This window comes from Balaenoptera borealis, assembly GCF_965194805.1.
Source record: "Balaenoptera borealis genome assembly, chromosome: 1".
In the NCBI taxonomy this organism is placed as follows: domain Eukaryota; kingdom Metazoa; phylum Chordata; class Mammalia; order Artiodactyla; family Balaenopteridae; genus Balaenoptera; species Balaenoptera borealis.
This window is the reverse complement of record NC_138860.1, coordinates 139,405,320-139,424,345: the sequence shown is the minus strand read 5'-3', so window position 1 is coordinate 139,424,345 and position 19,026 is coordinate 139,405,320. Positions and strand designations below refer to the sequence as shown.

Genomic DNA, 19,026 nt, shown 5'->3' with positions numbered 1-19,026 from the left:
GTGGCCTCTGCAAGTTCTCAGTGGGTAAACATCCCGTCCTTGGCAAAGCTCACCGATGACGGGTTGTGGCTTCTATGGCCATGCGGCAGACGGTCCCCATCAGTAAATAAGGAAATGTAGAGAGTGTGCTTATCTAGGTGAAAAGGTGAAGCCAGAGAGAGGTAAGGTGAAAAACAAGTCAGGTTTCACAGACTTGAGGACTGGGCAGCATGGGCTGCCAGGAGGTATGTGCGTGGTGGAGTCAAGCAGACCTGGATGTGAACCCAGTTCTTCCACTTACTAAAGTTTATCTTGCATTCTGACACAGATCCATTTTCAGTGACTACCTACAGTACCGTGTTGAAAAGGCTGTAAGGCAGACCCCAGGTTTAATAAGCAAAAAGGGCCATAATTGACTAATGATGTCTGAAGGAAGGGGAAGTGACAGCATGGGTGCCACGGATCTAACGACCCAGGCTCTGGGCTCGCTGAGATCCTGCCTAGCACTAAAGTTCTGTAATGCAGTGAGTGTGTATGTGTGCGTGCGTGTGTGTATGTGTGTAACCTAACAATTGGTTAGTGCAATCCTATTAGAATGTGCTAGTAGGATGGTGTCATGGGTTAAATTTTCAAAAACAAAAACATCATTTGTATATTACAGTATATCACTGAAGAGTTTTACAATTTTAATAGTGTATCATGTCCCTTAGACTACTGATTTGCACGTTTGCTTTAATTTATAGTGGTTTTGAAAATTATCTTTGAATTTGGGTTACCACGAATGACTCTCCATATTCAAATACTTAGCTTTCGTTTGTCTTGACTTAAGGTTTCAATACAGAGAAATCGATTTCTCTATTAATAGAAATGCTATCAATTCACAAACACAAATGAAGCCAGCAGCAGGAACAATGATGTTCTCATGTTTCATGGGAAGACTATTGACTATATTCATCTAAGACTCGTCTTCTAACAAGAAAAGGAAGAGTTTGTGTTTGATGGTATTTGGTCATTTACGTAGGTTTGGTTTTTCGTCAATGAAATATTTGTATTTTAATTGTCAAGCCTGTGCTTTAAAGAAAAAAAACTTTGAATCTGGTGTCCAGTGTGTTTGTCTGGATAGCCTCTATAATGCAGGCACCTCTGCCTGGCAAGGAGAGCAGCCATTCAAGTTTAATAAGCTATGGGACTGCGTAGTTTGTCTTGGAAGGCAGGGCCTTTGGAAATCTCCTTTAATGCTTCTAACAGCCCGTAAGTTACTATATTTAATATTGCCCTTGTCTTTTTCCCCTCCCTTCTTTGTCTTTTCAGAAACGGAGTTGTCAGTCACTGCTGACTTAGTGCCTACCTCATCATGGAACATTTCAAGTGAGCTCGACAGAGGTACACAGTGGGGACACGGAGGGGTGGAGGTGGAGGAGGGGAGGCGTGGAATGCCAGGTTTACTCCTGGCATGGCTCTCTTTGAAATCAACTGCTTTTTAGATCACTAGAAGGAGGCGGGGGCCAAAATAAATTCCCTGCTTACTGTGATCATTTAACATTTAATTACTTGGAATTCTTTTATTTCTGGAAAGGTTTGTTGTTGTTGGTTTTTTTTTTCCTCTTTCTCTCTCTCTTTCCTTTCCCTTCTTCCCCTAAAATGTTCCACATGGTAAAAATGCTTCAAGATGTGAAAAAGGGTAGTTTCTGACCTTCCTGACACTGCATCTAGTGGATCTTATTTAGAGGATTTGATTCTGCCTGAGCCAGGACTGATCAGAGCTGTTTGCTGGGTGACCTTTTACAGTGAGTATTTGATGTGCTTGCAGGGTTCAGGGCAGAGTATTTGGAATGTTTGTAATTGCCTGTGTGTACAGATGGCAGCTTCCTGTGTGCACGTGGAGAACAGGTTCCTGCTCTGAGGCTGTTGTAGTATTAATTAAGTCCTGCTGTATGCTAAGCACTGGCTACTCTATAGAGATCCTGTGTCCTGGAAGATAAATCAGGACACATTCAGAATCCCTGAAATTGGCTCATCCTACCCTTCAGGCTTTTTTCTCTTTAGTCCCCTTTATGCCCTTTTATGCATCTCCAGCCCGATTTCTATTTCATCTTATATGTCCTGTGCTTTTTTGCTTCTCTACTTTTGTCTAAGCTGTTCTTTCCATCTGAATTGCCCTTCCTTCCTTGCCAGTCCCCATTCTCTCCCCTCTACAGGGCAACAAATTACTTCTCCTTTAAGTCTGAGCATATAGTCTATATTAGCCACAGTCTTATCTAATCCCTCCGCAGGAATTGGCCTTTCTGTATTTGGAACCCCCATAGTCTTTTTCTCTGTTCTTCTCTTAGCATTTTCTATGTTATATCATGGTGATTTACATACTTGTCTATCTCGCCCTTAAACCTGGAAGTTCCTTGTAGGTAGAATATCTATTTTGTTTTTTTTTTTTTTTTTTTCCTGTCTCTATTAAAAAATCTAGTAGAGACTCTCATTCATAGGAAATCCTCAATAAATATGTGTGGAATGACAGATGAGTCACACTGTAGTCATATAGATGGATGGGCCACATCCACATATATGTATACAGATACATTCAACAACCTTACTGAGTTTCTACTTTAGTTCAGGCATGATTTTAGGTTCTGGGATAATAGTGATAAAAGGAGCTCAAAAATCATTGTCAAAAATTGCCTTTTATGATCAGCTGTCTTTTGTCTGCTCATGTATTCACTGGGAGTTAAAGTTCCTCTCTGAGGAACGAGAATGTTACTTTACAAAACAGTAATGGGCAAATTTACTTTGCTGGTTAGGCTCTTTAGGCATTTTAGGGTGGCAGGATGAGGTGAGATGTCTTTTCACCTTAAATCAAAGGACATTTAGGATCATTTTTTATTGTCAAATTTGAGCTGGACATTCTTTTTCTAATTAGGGATTAAAACAGGGACTGCATGTTATGCCTCTCCATCTCCAGCACCAAGCACAATGCTTAGGAGGCAGTAGTTTTTCAACAAATATTTGTGGATTTTTTTTTTAATGGAAAAGCAGAAATAAAGCATACTAAATGTTAACTCAGTGCCTACTCTGTGCCATGCAGTGTGCCAGGGGCTTTCAAGTAGGTGAACTTACTTGGCAAGCTCCTTATGGCACAACAGAAAAAATTATATCATTGCACACTACCTGTTACTGATCGAGTTCCAGTTACGGCTCTAGAAGGACATCAGTATGTGCTAAAAAGGCAGCAGAGCCACCAGTCAACTACCCAGCATGCCAGACTTTGAATTTCTACTAGACCAGCACTATAATTAGCAGCTGTTGCCCTTCAAGAAAGTAGTGTCAAGTAGTAGAACCTACTGGCCAAAGGGTGGAACTAAGGCAGTCCCCAAACTCCTTTGATTGTTTAGCATGGCCTTCCAGAGAGCATGGATGGCTTTCCAGGGGTTCTTGGTGTCTTCTTTCTCTAGAAGATAATTAGTATGTGGTCTTTACTTCCCATTTAGAATGAAAGCGAAAGGTGATTGATTCATTTATTCACTCATTTTGATCAATTCTTTATTGCTTCCGACTCTGATCTGGGCAGTCTGAAGACTCAGGATCAAAAGATGAATCAGGGACTTCCCTGGTGGCGCAGTGGTTAAGAATCCACCTGCCAATGCAGGGGACACAGGTTTGAGCCCTGGTCCAGGAAGATCCCACATGCCGCTGAGCAACTAAGTCCATGAGCCACAACTACTGAGCCCACGTGCCACAACTACTGAAGCCCACGCGCCTAGAGCCCATGTTCTGCAACAAGAGAAGCCACCGCAATGAGAAGCCCACGCACTGCAACCAAGAGTAGCCCCTGCTCCCCGCAACTAGAGAGAAAGCCCGCGTGCAGCAACGAAGACCCAACGCAGCCAAAAAAACAAAACAAAACAAAACCAAGAAAGATGAGTCAGACCAAGGTCTCTGTCCTCCGTGAACTCAGAGCCAAGAGAGAAGGACTGATATCTAAAGGCATAAGAAAAACTTTCTGGTCAGATTGAGTTGTCAAGGGACATTCCTCCCAATCACAGAGAGATGCTAGTGTAAATACACAAGGGAAAAAAAAAAATCCATCACCAGCCTGGTATGCAGAAAGGAGAAATCTCCAGGTGCCCGAATTGAAGAGCATGCAGTGTTCAGTGGGAAGGAATGAAACAAAAGGTCCTCTGAAAACATGGGAAGTATGTATGGTTCTTAGGGGCTGGAGTTTCAGAATCCTATAGGGATGAGAGCTGAGGCCATAGGAAACAAACTCCTTTCCAAGGCTGTCAAGGAATGACAGACCTGAGCATGAAATAAGGAAAGTTCTGCCAAGGATCTGGTATGGAAGTCTATCAACCACCCTGGGCCACTGGGATCACCCACAAGAAATCAAAACCCCAACCTGTGCTCTCCATGGGTATGGGGTTGGTATACTTCTCTTATAGTGCACAAGCCACAAACCAAGAAGATAATGTAAAAACTTGGTCTGGAATTGATTAAGCTATGAGATCCTGACAGGGGACAGCCTAAAGCCAAAAATCATTGTCAAAAAACGTCTCAACAGCCCAGTACGTATGGGTCTCCCACCAAAAACAAAATTTAAAAACTCAAAACCACAAAACAACAGAACTCCTGATGTTAAGTAATTTTAAATATTATAGTGTGTTCAAGAGAGCGAAAAGAAGCCACCATTAGTGAGAGTCAGACAAAACTCATGGAGAAGTTCATATCTTAGGAACTAAAAGCAATAGACCAATTTAAGAGAGTAGATATGTTTAAAATGTTTCCTGGTGAAAGAGGAAATAGAAACCATAGGCCAAGTACAGGATAATATGACCAAAAAGCAGACATTTTACAAGAACTAAATAGAAATTCTATAATTGAAAAATAGAGTTATAGAAATTAAAAATTCATCAAGTGGGGGCTTCCCTGGTGGTGCAGTGGTTGAGAATCTGCCTGTCAATGCAGGGGACACGGGTTCAAGCCCTGGTCTGGGAAGATCCCACATGCCGCGGAGCAACTGGGCCCGTGAGCCACAACTACTGAGCCTGCGCGTCTGGAGCTTGTGCTCCACAACGGGAGAGGCCACGACGGTGAGAGGCCCGCGCGCCGCGATGAAGAGTGGCCCCCACTTGCCACAACTAGAGAAAGCCCACGCACAGAAACGAAGACCCAACACAGCCAAAAATAAATAAATTAATTAAATAAAAGCTTCTTTAAAAAAAAAAAAAAATTCATCAAGTGGGTTAAACAGTGGCTGCACTCAGCTGAAGAGAGAAATGGCGAACTAGAAGACCGATTGAAGATACTATGGTAGTTCAGAGAATGGACCCTGGAGCCAAGGTGACTAAGTTTGAATCCTGACTCTGCTACCTGCATGCTGTGTGACTTTGGGCAAGCCACTCCACCTCTCAGTGCTTTGGTCTTCTCATTTGTAAGATGAGATAATAACAGTACCTACCTCACATGGTGGTTGTGAAAATTGATCTGGCTAACAAATCTGATAAACTAATAGTTAAGAAGTAACAGCTGCTTTTGGTTAATATGATTATTACTTTGGGCTTGGTAGTTAAAAAAAAAAATCATTGGTATTTTGGCAGGCTTGTAAAGAAAGTGTATATTAGGGTTGGAATGAATATTTCAGATCCTGTCAGCAGGATCAGCCCATGTCAGCAGCCCATGTCAGCAACCACCCACTCTGGCCTCCCACACATGGCTGTTCACCCACACCAGCACCATATTTAGTTTGGTAAACAAGGTTCTCTATGGTCTTACCCTTGCCAGGTCCTCTCACCTCACCCCTACACTCCATACTTTGTACTCTTTGTTTCAACAACCCGCCTCTCTAATTCCCTAAGTATATCCTTCTATTCTATACTTCCAGTCTCTCCGCCTTTGTTCATACAGTTTCTTTTGACTGTATTGTCCTTAACCTTATTCTTCACTTGGCTGGCTCCTTTATTTAAGCATCACATTAACCATTGCCTCACCCCCTTCTCCCCGCCGTGCTTCTAATGGGCATAGTGCTGAATAAGACCACCAGTGTCCCCGTTTTGGTGGACCTTGTGTTCTAGAGGGAGAGACAGATCATTACGAATCCTTTCATCAACCCCATTGACCATGCCATCAACAGTACCCCGAAACATTTAATATGTGGGGTACCATGTGACCCCATGTCTGTCTTGCTCAGAATCCTTACCAGACTGTATTGACGTCATCGATTCTGTGCCCGTCTCTTTAAAGTCAGGTCTCTCTTATCCACTGGCAGCTCTTATTGCCCAACCAAGTGCCTGGTGTGTAGTGGAAAACGTGTTAAATGGTAGGGGTTCCAATGCCATCTGTGCCAACTAGTGTGAATTCCTACTAGGTGTGAGGCACTTGCTGAGCATGTGAAGGCATCATTTGCATTCACACCACCGTGGGCAGCAGGACAGATAGGCAGCTGGGGCTCATGAGGGTTAAAGGACTCAGCTGAAGGGCATAGCTGGTGAGTGGCAGTGCCAGGATTCCCACCAAGGCCTCCACACCAAGTCCAGGGATCCATGTCCAACATGGCAGTTGATTGCACTGTCTCCCCTGCATTCATATCCCTCCTCCAGTGGGACAGTTTCCCTCACGTGGAGAAGCAGTAAAATAAAAGTCCGTCACTTGGTATTCTTTAATGCCTTTCTCGTCACCGACCTGCTCTGTTCCACCCATCAATCCCATTCTGGCTCCCCAGCCTCACGCTGGTCCTGGTTTTCTGTTAAATGAGTCCAGTCAGGGGCATTAAACAGTTACCTGTTTATCCTTTCCAACAGGAAATGAAATTTAAAAGAGACAAGGCCACCCGGGAAGAGCCGTTGAAAGCTACTATTGATGGGGCATGGGGGTAATTTCTGAAACAAATGCTTCAGAAGCAAGTGCCTCCTAAAATAAATCGATCTACAGGGGCCCAACCTCAGCTTCCCTGTGGAGGTTTCGGGGTAGGGCATGATGAGGGCCTCTTTCCCCCTCTTCCATTTTCAGTCACATGAGGTCTCAGAGGTTCTCTGTAGAAAGCCAAATGTTTCTTTTGGAGAAAGCACTGGAAATTGCACCCGTAGGTAGCAGAAAGGGAGGGAGCCTACAACTTAAAAAAATACTGAGGCCTCATTCCAACTGCAAACAGTTCTCTGTGCTGACAGACTAGATTTGGGGGTATTTTCGTCCTGCTCTGCTTTTTTAAGAGCTGGCTTTCTCTACCAGCTCAGAGCTTTACACATGGTAGGGAAGCGTATAGCAAGGTTCTTAGGAGCATGAACTCTGGAGTTACTATGACTCTAAGCTTCCTTTTGCTCACCTGTGGAGCAGAGGCCTTCATCTCTATCACCTAAGATTGTTTTCCCGGCCAACAAGCACATCTGTGGGTTGCATTGGTGCTGTGCCCTAGGACAGCTGCTTGCATGGTCGCAATAGACAGATTCGTGCTGGCCTCAACCCCTTAGCTCACCGTCAAGGGTTGTGACCAGGTTTTCTAGTTCAGGAGTGGTGGCTTCCCCTTGTCCCCCCTCTCTGTTACTTGATTTGTCTTTGGTACATAAAGAGTCTATTTAAATAACATTGACTGGTCTATACCTTGGAGCTTGGTTCACAGCTCGTCCTCATGGGACAGCTGAGTCCTTTCTTTGTGCTCCTAATAGTATGTATCAGGAGCAGGGGCAGTGGGTGAAGGGGCAAGAGAGGGATGGTCTAGATCAGGAGACTCGGTACTTGGCAAGCTAAAGAGTAGTCCTCCTGAGACTGGGAGCTGGTTGGAGGCATTTCTGGGGGAATTGCTGGGGGTAGCTTTGTGGTGTTTAAAACAGCCCAAGTTCAGGAGCCTTTGGCCTTATGCAATGTCTTCTTAATATTAATAGCATCGTTTTCTTTAAAGGACTGATATCATACTGCCACTATTAATTGCAAAAGCACTTGGAGCCTCTGTAACCTTATATGGAAAATGGGAGAAGTGGTATCACTGCAAAGCGTAAAATAGAGTCTAAAGTCCCACCACAGTCTCTAGAACAGATAGTTGCTCATTTCAGGTCATTCTCTTACCCTCACCCCTTCTTATTCCCAAGGGGAGGGTAGTATGATCCAGTGAATAAGCACTTGACAAAGAACCTAGATTCCAGTCCCAGCTCAAGTCCACAACCAGGTCAGTGACCTGTCATTTAAGCTCTGGGCCTCAGTGTTCTCATCTGTAAAAAGGGAGTTATCAATTCTTGTTCCGTGAGGCTTCAGTGCTGCAAGTCCATTATGGTAGCCACTAGCCACCTGTAGCTGTTGAGTACTTAAAATGTGGCCAGTCCAAAATGAGATTAGTGTGACTGTAAAACCCAAACCAGATTTCAATGGCTTATTCCATTGAAAAAGGACTTAAAATATCTTATTAATAATTTTTATATTGATTATGTGTTAAAAGATAATCTTTCATATATTGAATTAAGTGAAATATATTATTAAAATTCATTTTACTTGACCCTTTTAATGTGGCTACTAAACAATTAAAAATTACACATGTCACTTGCATTATAATTCTATTCAAAGGTACTTCTCTAATGAAACAACAGCTAGAACTTCAGGTAAATCTAACCTGTGTTTCCTACTTGCAACATGAGGACATGTTCTCATATCTATGCAAGGTTTAACATTCTAGGAACTGCTTTTTATTAAAAGAAATTTTTTGAAAACTGATTTTTTGTGTGTGTATGATGCTTAAAAATATATCAAGTACTTTATGTGTGTGGGATAAGCATTATTGATTCTAAGCTGATCATTAACTCTCAGAGAAAGGCAATATTTCAAGTAATCTCCCTCCTGTGGAGAAAAACTTTGTAGGTTAGAAGTCCAAAGCACAGAAGGTTTATACTTTGATAATGGTTACATAAATGACAGCAATGGGACCCTAGAACAAGTCAGGAAACCCCAGCTTCGGGGCAGTAGTTGGGTATATTCAAACAGGGTCCTGATGATCCAGTGTTGCCTCTATCTCTCAGACTTCACCTTGCACTATTCTTTCTTGCTGGCCATGCTCCACCAGCCACACTGGCTTCCTTTATGTTCCTCTGGCAAGCCAAGTGCTTTCCTGACCAAGGGCACTACCCAGAATCCCCTTTCTCTTGCTTTTCCCCTCCTTCAGATCTTGACGTAATTGTCATCTCCTCAGATAAGCTTTTCCTGATCATCCAAAGTTAGTTTCCTTTTCCTTTATAGTGATTTTAAAAAGAAAGAAAAAAATCTGGTCTAGGCCTGGAAGCAGTGAGAAAAATCTCTTCTTGATAAGAAAGCAGGGGATCTTCCTGCCAGCTCTGCTGTGTCTACTTTATCCCTCAGTAACTCACAACAAGCTTTCAGTCCCTTTACCTGGAACCCAGCATGGAAGCACGTGACACGGAAATCATTTCCTCTTCAACCAAGCTGCTCTCTCTAGGACTCTTGTTAATCCTCTTTACTTGACAAGTCCATTCACTTTAGGGAAGGGAACCGCCAAGATGAGAACTATGCAATTTTGTCATAAAGTGGAGGGGAAACGAACCTTTATGGTCAATTTTGATCCTTCAAAGCCTGCTCCAAGGGGAGGAGCTGGCCACTGGGCACCACCCCTGGGGCGGAGAGGGTCAGCCTCCCCACTCAGTACTCCATCCAACCCATCATTCCAGCTCTAGCGTCAGCTCTTGGTACCAATCCCTCCCAGCAGCCCTCCCTCCCCTCCCCTGTGTGCTGCTGTCAGTGGGGCCTTCAGCGTAGAGGCCTGGGGCCCAAGGCTGTTCTGCAAATGGCCAAGCTTAGCTGAGCGAGGATCACAGAGCTCCCCCTTCCCGGCAAGCTCCACCCGGTTGAGACAGAGGAGCAATCGAAGAAGCTTGGAAATGTTTACGCTCCTGTTTTTACCATTTAGAATCAGGATAGAGATTTATCTACCTCCCATCATGGGTCTCAGATTCCTTACTCCCTTGGTACCATCTTCAGTAATTCCTGGCAAAGACAAGGCACAATCTTGGACTCATAAATAATCAGGAAGCAGCAGAAAGGGCGTTTCTCGATGCTCCCAGGCAAGCTTTGTCCTTGCCTGGTATCTTAGTTTGGATTTAAACCTGCCTGCCGAGAGGACCTCCCTGAGTACCCACTTCAGAAATGGCTTTGGAGTTTGGCCTCAATGTGCTTCTAGAAACTTGTGGACTAAAGTCCTGCTCACAGGGATTATAGGAGGCCTTTGTAGTCCTGGGCCTATGGCTCTGGTCAACCCTTGCTCAAAGACTCCCAGAGACTTTTGGACTTAGAGGCCTCTTGACAAGGGAGGGAGAAGAGATTACACCAAGCGCCCTCTGGCTCCTGCCTCAGCGTCCACCTCTCCGCCCCCTCCACTCTTGCTTGCTGTGCTCGAGAACCAAGTGCTCATTGTTCCCCATCCTATCTCAGGCCGCTGTGCAAACTCTGCTGCTTGCTGTGATGAGAGTACCCTCCCACCCTTTTGTCATCCTTAAAGACCCTGTACAGATTCATCACTTGGAAGAAACCTTTCCTGACCCCACCTGCCCCTATAGGAAATCACATCTTACTCTGTGGAGGAAGTGGTTCTGCCTCACCATGCTGCTGGGGGATGCTGCTTTCCGGGTATATTTTCTTTCTCTCTCCCGTTCTTCTTCTCTCTTGCAAGAAATATGCATTAAGCATCTTCTTCATGTCCAGCAAAGCCCTCACGGCTCACCCATTCTAGCAGGAGGGTCAACCTGGAAGGGCACTGTGGAGAGTGCTTTGAGAGCCACGAGAACAGCTTGCCAGGCTGTGAACGTCTTGAGATCAGGAATTAGGTCTTTTCTCTGCATCCCTGTAGCTCTAACTCTAGTACAGGTACTTGAATAAATAAATAGATGAGTGAGTGGTAAAAATCAGAACATCAGAGTTGAAAGGTACTTTAGAGTCGAAGTCCTCTAACACTGCTGGTCTCAGAATCACCTGAAGAGACCCAGGCTCATTGGAGCAGGCTAGACTCTAAGCCTCTGTGTTTTTACTGACTTCCCAGGTGATTCTGATTCTCACCAAAGTTTGAGGACCACTGAAAGAGCAGTAGGTCTTAACCTCAGCTGTGATCGGAATCACCTGTGGAGTTTTAAAAATTACTAATACCTGGGTCTATTCCCCATTCTGCCCTCCCCCCACCAACCACCATTCTCATTTCACTGTTCTTCTATACAATCTGGGGTTTGAGGGATTTAAAAGCTCTCCAGGTGATTCTAATGTGCAGCAAAGTTTGAGAGCCACTGTTACAGAGTTCTAGGCTCATCTACCCTGTAGTCTTACCATGGTGTTCTAACAAGTGATTTATCCAGGTACCGATGGTTGGGACTTTCTCCATTTCTGTCCTTAATTTTCTGAGGTAATATAGAAAAAAGAATGGGGGTTGGAGTGAGAAGTCCTTGATTTATATTTGAGTGCTGTGGCTAACTCAGGTTCTCAAAAATTGAGCTTTACTTTTTTGGGGGGCTTTTTGTTTTTCATTCATCTGCCAGGGTTGTCGTGAATACGAATGTAATGACATAGGTGAGAGGGCTGAGCTAGGTCCCAGCCCTGATTAAATAAATATAGAGATAGATAGATTGATACTGATACTGATTTGACATACTTCTGAAAATGTCTGAATGAGTTAGTGTAACTCCATCACTTTTTTTATACGGCCATGAGGAGTAATACTTTACTGCCTTATGAAGTAATATCAGCTCTTACCAGTTGCCAAATATTGAGAGCTTTTTAATGTGCCATGAACACATAAAGTGATTTACATGTGTTGTTGTATTTAATCCTCATAACAATTCTAAGAGATAGTACATCAATTTTATGGATGAAAAAACTGAGCCTTAGACAAATGTAATGGGCTGTCGTGTCCTAATCCCCAGATCCTGTGAACTTTATCTTATTTAGAGAAAGGCTGTTTGCAGGTGTAATTAAATGACGGTAAGGATCTTGAGATGAGATCACCCTACATATCCGGGGGGACCCTAACTGTCTACAGGTATCCTTAGAAGATAGTGGCAGAGGGAGATTTCATACAGACCCACAGAGGAGCCAGTGATGTGAAGATGGAGACAGAGACTGGAGTGATGGAGCCACAAGCCCAGCAATGCCAGGGCAGCCCCCAGAGAGTGGAAGAGGCAAGGAACGGATTCTCGCCTAGAGTCCCCAGAGGGAGCAGGGTTCTGCCTGATTTTGGAATGTCGCCTCCAGAATTGGGTCAAAATAAATTTCTGTTGTTTTAAGCCACCGAGTTTGTAGTAATTCGCTACAGCAACACCAGGAAACTAATAAAAGCAGTTGCAACAATTTGCCCAAAGTCAGGAAGCTGTGAAACCAGAATTCAAACACATGTCCTTACCCAATATAGTCTGTTGCCTCCAAACTGAATTGAAATTTGTAATAAAATATCTTAGATTCATTTACTCAACAAATGTATATGGCATCCTACCGTGGACAAGGCCTCTTCTAGGGTCTGAAGATGTAATAGTGAACAAAACAGAAACAGTCCTGCCTTCAGATACCCTAAATTCAGTGGAAGAGAGAGACTTTAACAATTAATTTTACACATGCACATATACTAAAAATCATTTAATTGCAGCAGTGATAGGTGCTTTAAAGGAGAAGTATGAAAACATAGCTGTATAAAAACAGACAGTTACCCTGGAACCACAGGTTCTCACACCCTCCCTCACTAGGCCCAGCTAATAGACACCTGAGGTAGGGGTCAGCACTGCATTTTTTCTGGCCAGTTTCTTGGGAGGTTACATGTCTACAACTCCATTTTAGCCCTCCTGCACTTTAGGAGAAGTCAGTCTAGAAACAGGGCAAGTCCGTTGCTTGGATTAAGGACCCACAATAGGAGGAAGGCAATAAGGCCTTCAGCAGGCAGTGAGCTCTGCAACCCATTACGAACATCATTCTGAGGCAGTGGAGTGTGGGGAAGCTGCTCTTAGACAAGGTTGAAAATTTGTGCATTCCTGTGCCAGGCAAGATTTCCTGTAGGGCCCTGAGAAGCTCACTAATCATCTCCTTAGTTCCAAGTGATATTACTTCAGGGCAGTTCCTGTCAAGGCCCCATGCTTAAATATCTCTTTGCTTGGGTTTATTCCATCAAATGCTTCATTTGCTTTGAAAAAATGCTCTGAGCCTTAGCTGGGTCCAGCAGCTTAGGAAGTTCAACTCACCACATGCCTCAGAGGGCTTCTAGCTTTGACCCCCAGTTGCTGCAACTAAAACTAACTTATCTTCTGCAAATGATTTCATTTTGGGGGCCCTAAGTCAGTCCTGATCCACTCCAGTCATTGGAATATGGTTGTGTAGAATTCCAGCTGACTTGCGAGAATTCTCTCTATCCGTGGCCTTTACTTGTCTTCTGAACTCAGAAAGCTGTGTTTTCCTGGAGATCCTTCCCAGGTCTCTAATCCTTTTCCCATCACTTATACACTTATTCATTCAACAGGTTCTTACAGAGTACCAACTGTGCACCAGGCACTGTGCTAAAGACAGAGTGGTGAAAACACAAAGTTCCTCTCTCACGAACCTCACTTCCTGGTGGTATTAGCAAACCCCTGTGTGGGAAGTACTATTCCAGCTAATCCTTCCTGAATGCCTGTTCTGTTCTAGGCATTGTACGAGACATTTTACTCACAATGCCATCCCATTTAATATGCCATCAAAACCCTGTGAGGTAGGTACTATTATGCCCATTTTCTAGCCAGGAAAACAAGCTTAGAGACGTAAAGTGACTCAGCTAGTAAATGGCAGAACTAGGATTCACATCCAGATTTTTCTGACTACAAAGTCCATATTCACTGCCTGCTGAAGGCCTTATTGCCTAGTTCTAAACTAATAATCCATGTTTATCGGGAGGAAAGAAAACATTGGATTATAAGTTTATAGAATATCCTTTCTGGAGGAGGATATTTTTAATTACCCTTAGGTGATTTTTCTTATTTGTGTTTTTCCTTTAACTTCCACATTTTCTTCAATAAATATCCTGTACTCTTGTAGTTAGATATAAGTAAAATATGTAAGAAAATAAGGCAACTCCTGTATACCCCCCAAAGAATTGAAAACAGGTACTCGAACAAATATTTACATGTACTTGCATGTTCTTAGTAGCACTATTTATGATAGCCAGAAGGTGGAAACCCAAATGTCCATTAGTGGATGACTACACTGACAAATTGTGGTGCACACCTACAGTGGAATATTAGTCAGCCATAAGGAGGAATGGAATACTGATACATGTGACAAAGTGGATGAACCTCGAAAATGTTATACTAAGTGAAAGAAGTCAGATACAAAAAGTTCCATGTTCCATTCATGTAAAAAAATCCAGAATAGTTCAATGCCTAGAGATAGAAAGTGAATAGGTGATTACCAGGGGCTGGGGTGAGGGGGAATAAGGAGCAACTGCTTAGTGAGTCTGGGGTTTCTTTTTGGGATGGGGTGCATATCTTGGAACTAGATAGAAGTGGCGGTTGTGTAACATTGTGAATGTACTAAATGACACTGAATTTTGTAATTCACTTTAAAATGGTTCATTTCACATTATGTGAATTTTACCTAAATAAAAGTAAGAAAACTCAAAATAAATAAAATAGACACATTGATAAGCTTTTATCCTGCTACTCTTCTTTACTGCTAGTGATGTGAGGGCTATAAAAATGGATTTGACATCTCCATGCCAGGACTATTTTTACTTAGTGCCTCAGCCCCTAACCCAAGTAAGAGCCCTGGCCTGGCCACTAACTAAAATAACCTTGGGCCGGTCACTTAACGTCTTAGAACTTCAGTGCTCTCAGCTGTCACACAGAATTAATAATGTCCACTGAGGTCATTATCAGATCCTAATATGATAATGTGGTGCTCTGTAAACTGTCAAGTGACTTGAATATATTTTTCCAGTCTTTATTTTTATATCAAGAACCACTAAGTAATCAGAAATCATCTCCAACTGCTTACCAAGTGTGTGTGTTAAAAGAACCATGAAAGTAAGTGGTGAAATCTTGGTAATGTGTGTATTCAAAGACCATGCTTTTTGTTGTTGCTGACATTGTTGTTTTTTTTATTTGTGGGTGGTTTGTTTTTGCCTTTATAACAAAGTCTATTCTGGTAACAAAGAATGTTTGGGCTGGGGATGGGGAGGAGGATAGGTTGGGATAATGAGATACATGCACCCCAATGTTCATAGCAGCACTATTTACAATAACCAAGACATGGAAGCAACCTAAACGTCCACCAACAGAGGATGTGGTACATATATATCATGGAATATTACTCAGCCATAAAAAAGAATGAAATAATGCCATTCACAGCAACATGGATGGACCTAGAGATTATCATACTAAGTGAAGTAAGTCAGACAGAGAAAGGCAAATATATGGTATCACTTATATGTGGAATCTAAAAAAATGATACAAATGAACTTATATACAAAGCAGAAACAGACTCACAGACATAGAAAACAAATTTATGGTTACCAAAGGGGAAAGGGGTGGGGGAGGGATAAATTAGGAGTTTGGGATTAACATATACACACTGCTATGTATAAAATAGATAATGAACAAGGACCTACTGTATAGCACAAGGAACTATACTCAATACTTTGTAATAGCCTATAAGGGAAAAGAATCTGAAAAAGAATGTGTGTGTGTGTGTGTGTGTGTGTGTGTGTGTGTGTGTGTGTGTGTGTGTGTAGCTGAATCACTTTGCTGTACACCTGAAACTAACTCAATATTGTAAATCAACTATACTTCAATTTAAAGAAATCTATCTGCATATTTACAGTCCCTAGCAACAGTGTAGGAGAATGCACCATTCTGCTTATTTCACTAGTACTAAGTATTATCATTTTCTTAGTCATTGTCAATTTTAAAAGCAAAAATGGTATGCCATTTTTATTTTAACTTTCATTTCTTTGATAACTAAGTAAGGCTGAATTTTTTTCTATGTTCAGTGGCCATTTTTTTCTCTGATGAATATTCATTCCTTATTCTCATTCCATTAGTGTATATATCTTTTTTTACTGCTTTGAAATCTGCATTTTTAAAACTAGCTTCGCTTTTAATTTTGCTTATGGAATGTGTATCTTTTCATATAGATAACTTTTAATTTTATGAAATCAAATCTATCAATCCTTTTCCTTTTTGATTTTTTACTTTGGTGTCATGGTTAGGAAAGCCTTCCCTTCCCCAGGATGATAGAAGCACTTATATTTTCTTGAAGATATTATAAGTAAAGACTTCCTTTTCAAAATCTGGATCAAGTTGAGCAGTATTTCCAGCCCTAGAGAGGGCAGCAAATTAATCTAGTGCCAGAGTCAACTATATCTCCACAACCTATACGCAGAGTATCTCCCAGATGAATGACCCTTAGAAGGTAATATAATCCAAACTTCTAGCTGATTCGTGACTCTCTCCTTCTAAAAGCCTCATATGTCATTCTACACTAACCTTCTATATGAACGGTTTCTGTCTGATTAGAAAGCTTTTACATGAACACTTTCTTTAGTGACATTATAGAAGTCTACCCTACTCTTCCTTTTGAGAATCCTAAGGTTAGGATGGTCTTTCTTATGCTGAGCCAATTGGTCTTTGTTTTCACTCTTTCTGCCATGTCTACTCCTTCTCAGAAAGTGGATGAAAGCTGTTCTTGGGACTTCGTAGTATATTGGCCTGTTTCCTGCCCTGGTGTTCAGTAGCTATATGGTCTTCAGTAAATTACTTAACCTCTTTGAGTCCCAGTTTCATCATCTATAAAATGAGGATTCAAAAATTCCTATTATTACACATTCTAACTTTGAGACAGACAGAGTTAAATGCTGGAGCACTTAACAAGCTTAGCAGCTGTGTGCTGTCATTTCAGACTTGATTATGACTCAAGGTTTTCTTTAGTTCTAAGCTTCTAAGATGTGTATGCAGTGTTTGAAGCAGTGTTTTATAGCCTATGATTAATAAAGAAAGCCAAAATACATCTCCAGATAAATTTGTAAGTACATTGAAAAGAGGCAAGAGTCAGAATCAATGTCATAATATATTAATGCCAATAATCTGTTATGAAACTTATTGTTACATAGATGTCTTCATTAGTTTCAGTATTGCTTTGAACTTTGTAATAAAATGACAGATAGCCTCTGGGAGTCTTTTCTGTCCTTAGATAGAGGACCTGGCATATGGACACCTAGACCTCATGAGATGATCTTAAGGATTAGGGGAGTTCATACATGACCTGTGGTAGTGCATTATCATTATCATATTATTGACCACAGAATCTTCCCTTTCTTGGGATAAACAGTTACCATTCTTTTCATTATTTTTCCTCCTAACTTGTTTTCTAGATCCTTCCCCCATAAGAGGTAGCCTCCTGGAGTGAGCACACAATACTCCAGGTAGACCTGGACCACATAAGGTGCAGCAGGACCATCTCCTCCTTCTTTTGCATTTTTATTCTTGCAAGCAAAATTCTAAGTCTCTGGGTAGCATCATCTTGTTGTTGACTTTTGAAAAACTTGCAGTTAGCTAAATCTCCTGTGAGTTTCTCATAATTTTTGCCATTTACCTGCATCTCTCCTTTCTCATACTTGTATGGTCAGTATTTTACATCCCAGTACTCCCTATAAGCTATTCCTATTATATTTCAACATGTTTAATTTATCATATTATTTGATGCTATCATTTAGCATGCTTTAAACCTTCCAACTTTGTATCTTATTAATTTGGTCCTCATCTAAGACATTGATATGACTGTTGGCAGGGAAAGGATATAGACAGAGCTCCCATTATGATTATATCTTGTCTTGTTGCCAGTATGGAGAACTGTCTCTCTTACAAATGTATATAATTCAGATCTTGTTTTTGAGAGTCTACAGACCTATTTTAGCATCTTTCTGTTTCTCTGAACTTTTTAAAGTCAGCATTCCTATTTTGTCCCATTAATGCCTTTGAAAAGCATTTGTTGAACTATGTACCAGACACTGTGGCAAGTAGTATGTGCCTGTCTTCAAGATGCTCACAGTCTCATGGGAGAAACAGACTAAAGGGAGAGGGTGTATAATAGAAGAAATGGGGGAGTTGTAGATAAAGATTTATGGAGGTGGTGACATTTGAGCTGGGTATTACACAATATATAGAAGTTTGCATAGCAGAAAGTAGATCAAGGACAACATCTGGCCATGCCCCAAATCCCCTTTCCTTAGACCACATGAATGCCAAAATTGCATGTTCATTTTCTCTCATGGTTCCTGCTGTTCTTCTGCAAACAGTATTTCCTTGTTCAGAATTAGATTTCTATTACTGGCATTCTAGGAGATGCAACTGCTATCCAGGATTGCTAAGAATAGAGAATATGTACCATCGTTTAGCTAGTGGATACTTTTAAGAAGTATTCAGATCATTGAACATCCTATATCTCTCTAATGTCTTACCTCAGTACCAGTGTTATGATCAGCAATTACTACAATAATATAATAATAATTGCTAACATTTATAAAGCACCTGCCATATGCCAGGCATGTTCAGTGGTACTTACATATATTATCTCTTTCTACCTTTAACAAAGAAGAGTTTTAAGCTCAGAGAGGTTGAGTAACTAGCCTAAGGTCACACAGCTAATAAAGCAGCAAAACTGAGACTGGAACATTGGTTTCTCTGTCTCCAAAGCCTGACCGTTTACATTTCCTCATTCTGGTCATTTGGTCAATATACCCATCCACTCTCCCCTTAGGTCTTTACTCATTGATTTTTCTCCTCAGTAGTTGCCCTTTGTATGTCTACTATAGGGCTGCTATAACAAATTCCATAGACTGTGTGGCTTGAACAAAAGAAAGTTATTTCCTCACAGTTCTAGAGGCTGGAAAGTCTAAGAGCAAAGGCCTGGGAGGGATCAGTTCCTGGTGACAGTGCTCCTCTTGGCTTGCAGATGGTAGCCTTCTCACCCTGCCATCAAATGTCAGAGAGAGGGAAAGAGAATGAGAGAGAGGGAGAGGGAGAAGGAGGGAGACAGAGGACAGAGATTCCTCTTCTTATAAGTTCACCAATCCTTTTT

At 41.8% G+C, this 19,026-nt stretch overlaps 1 protein-coding gene across 5 annotated transcripts in view; it reads left to right on the top strand.

Moving 5' to 3' along the window:
- ROR1 (receptor tyrosine kinase like orphan receptor 1) overlaps window positions 1-19,026 on the top strand; it is a 403,988-nt gene that overhangs the window by 230,507 nt on the left and 154,455 nt on the right. For all 5 annotated transcript variants that reach the window (XM_082356666.1, XM_082356668.1, XM_082356667.1 and 2 more), the window contains exon 2: window positions 1,291-1,362. In XM_082356666.1, the coding sequence (XP_082212792.1) occupies window positions 1,291-1,362 (72 nt within the window). The remainder of the gene's footprint in view (window positions 1-1,290; window positions 1,363-19,026) is intronic.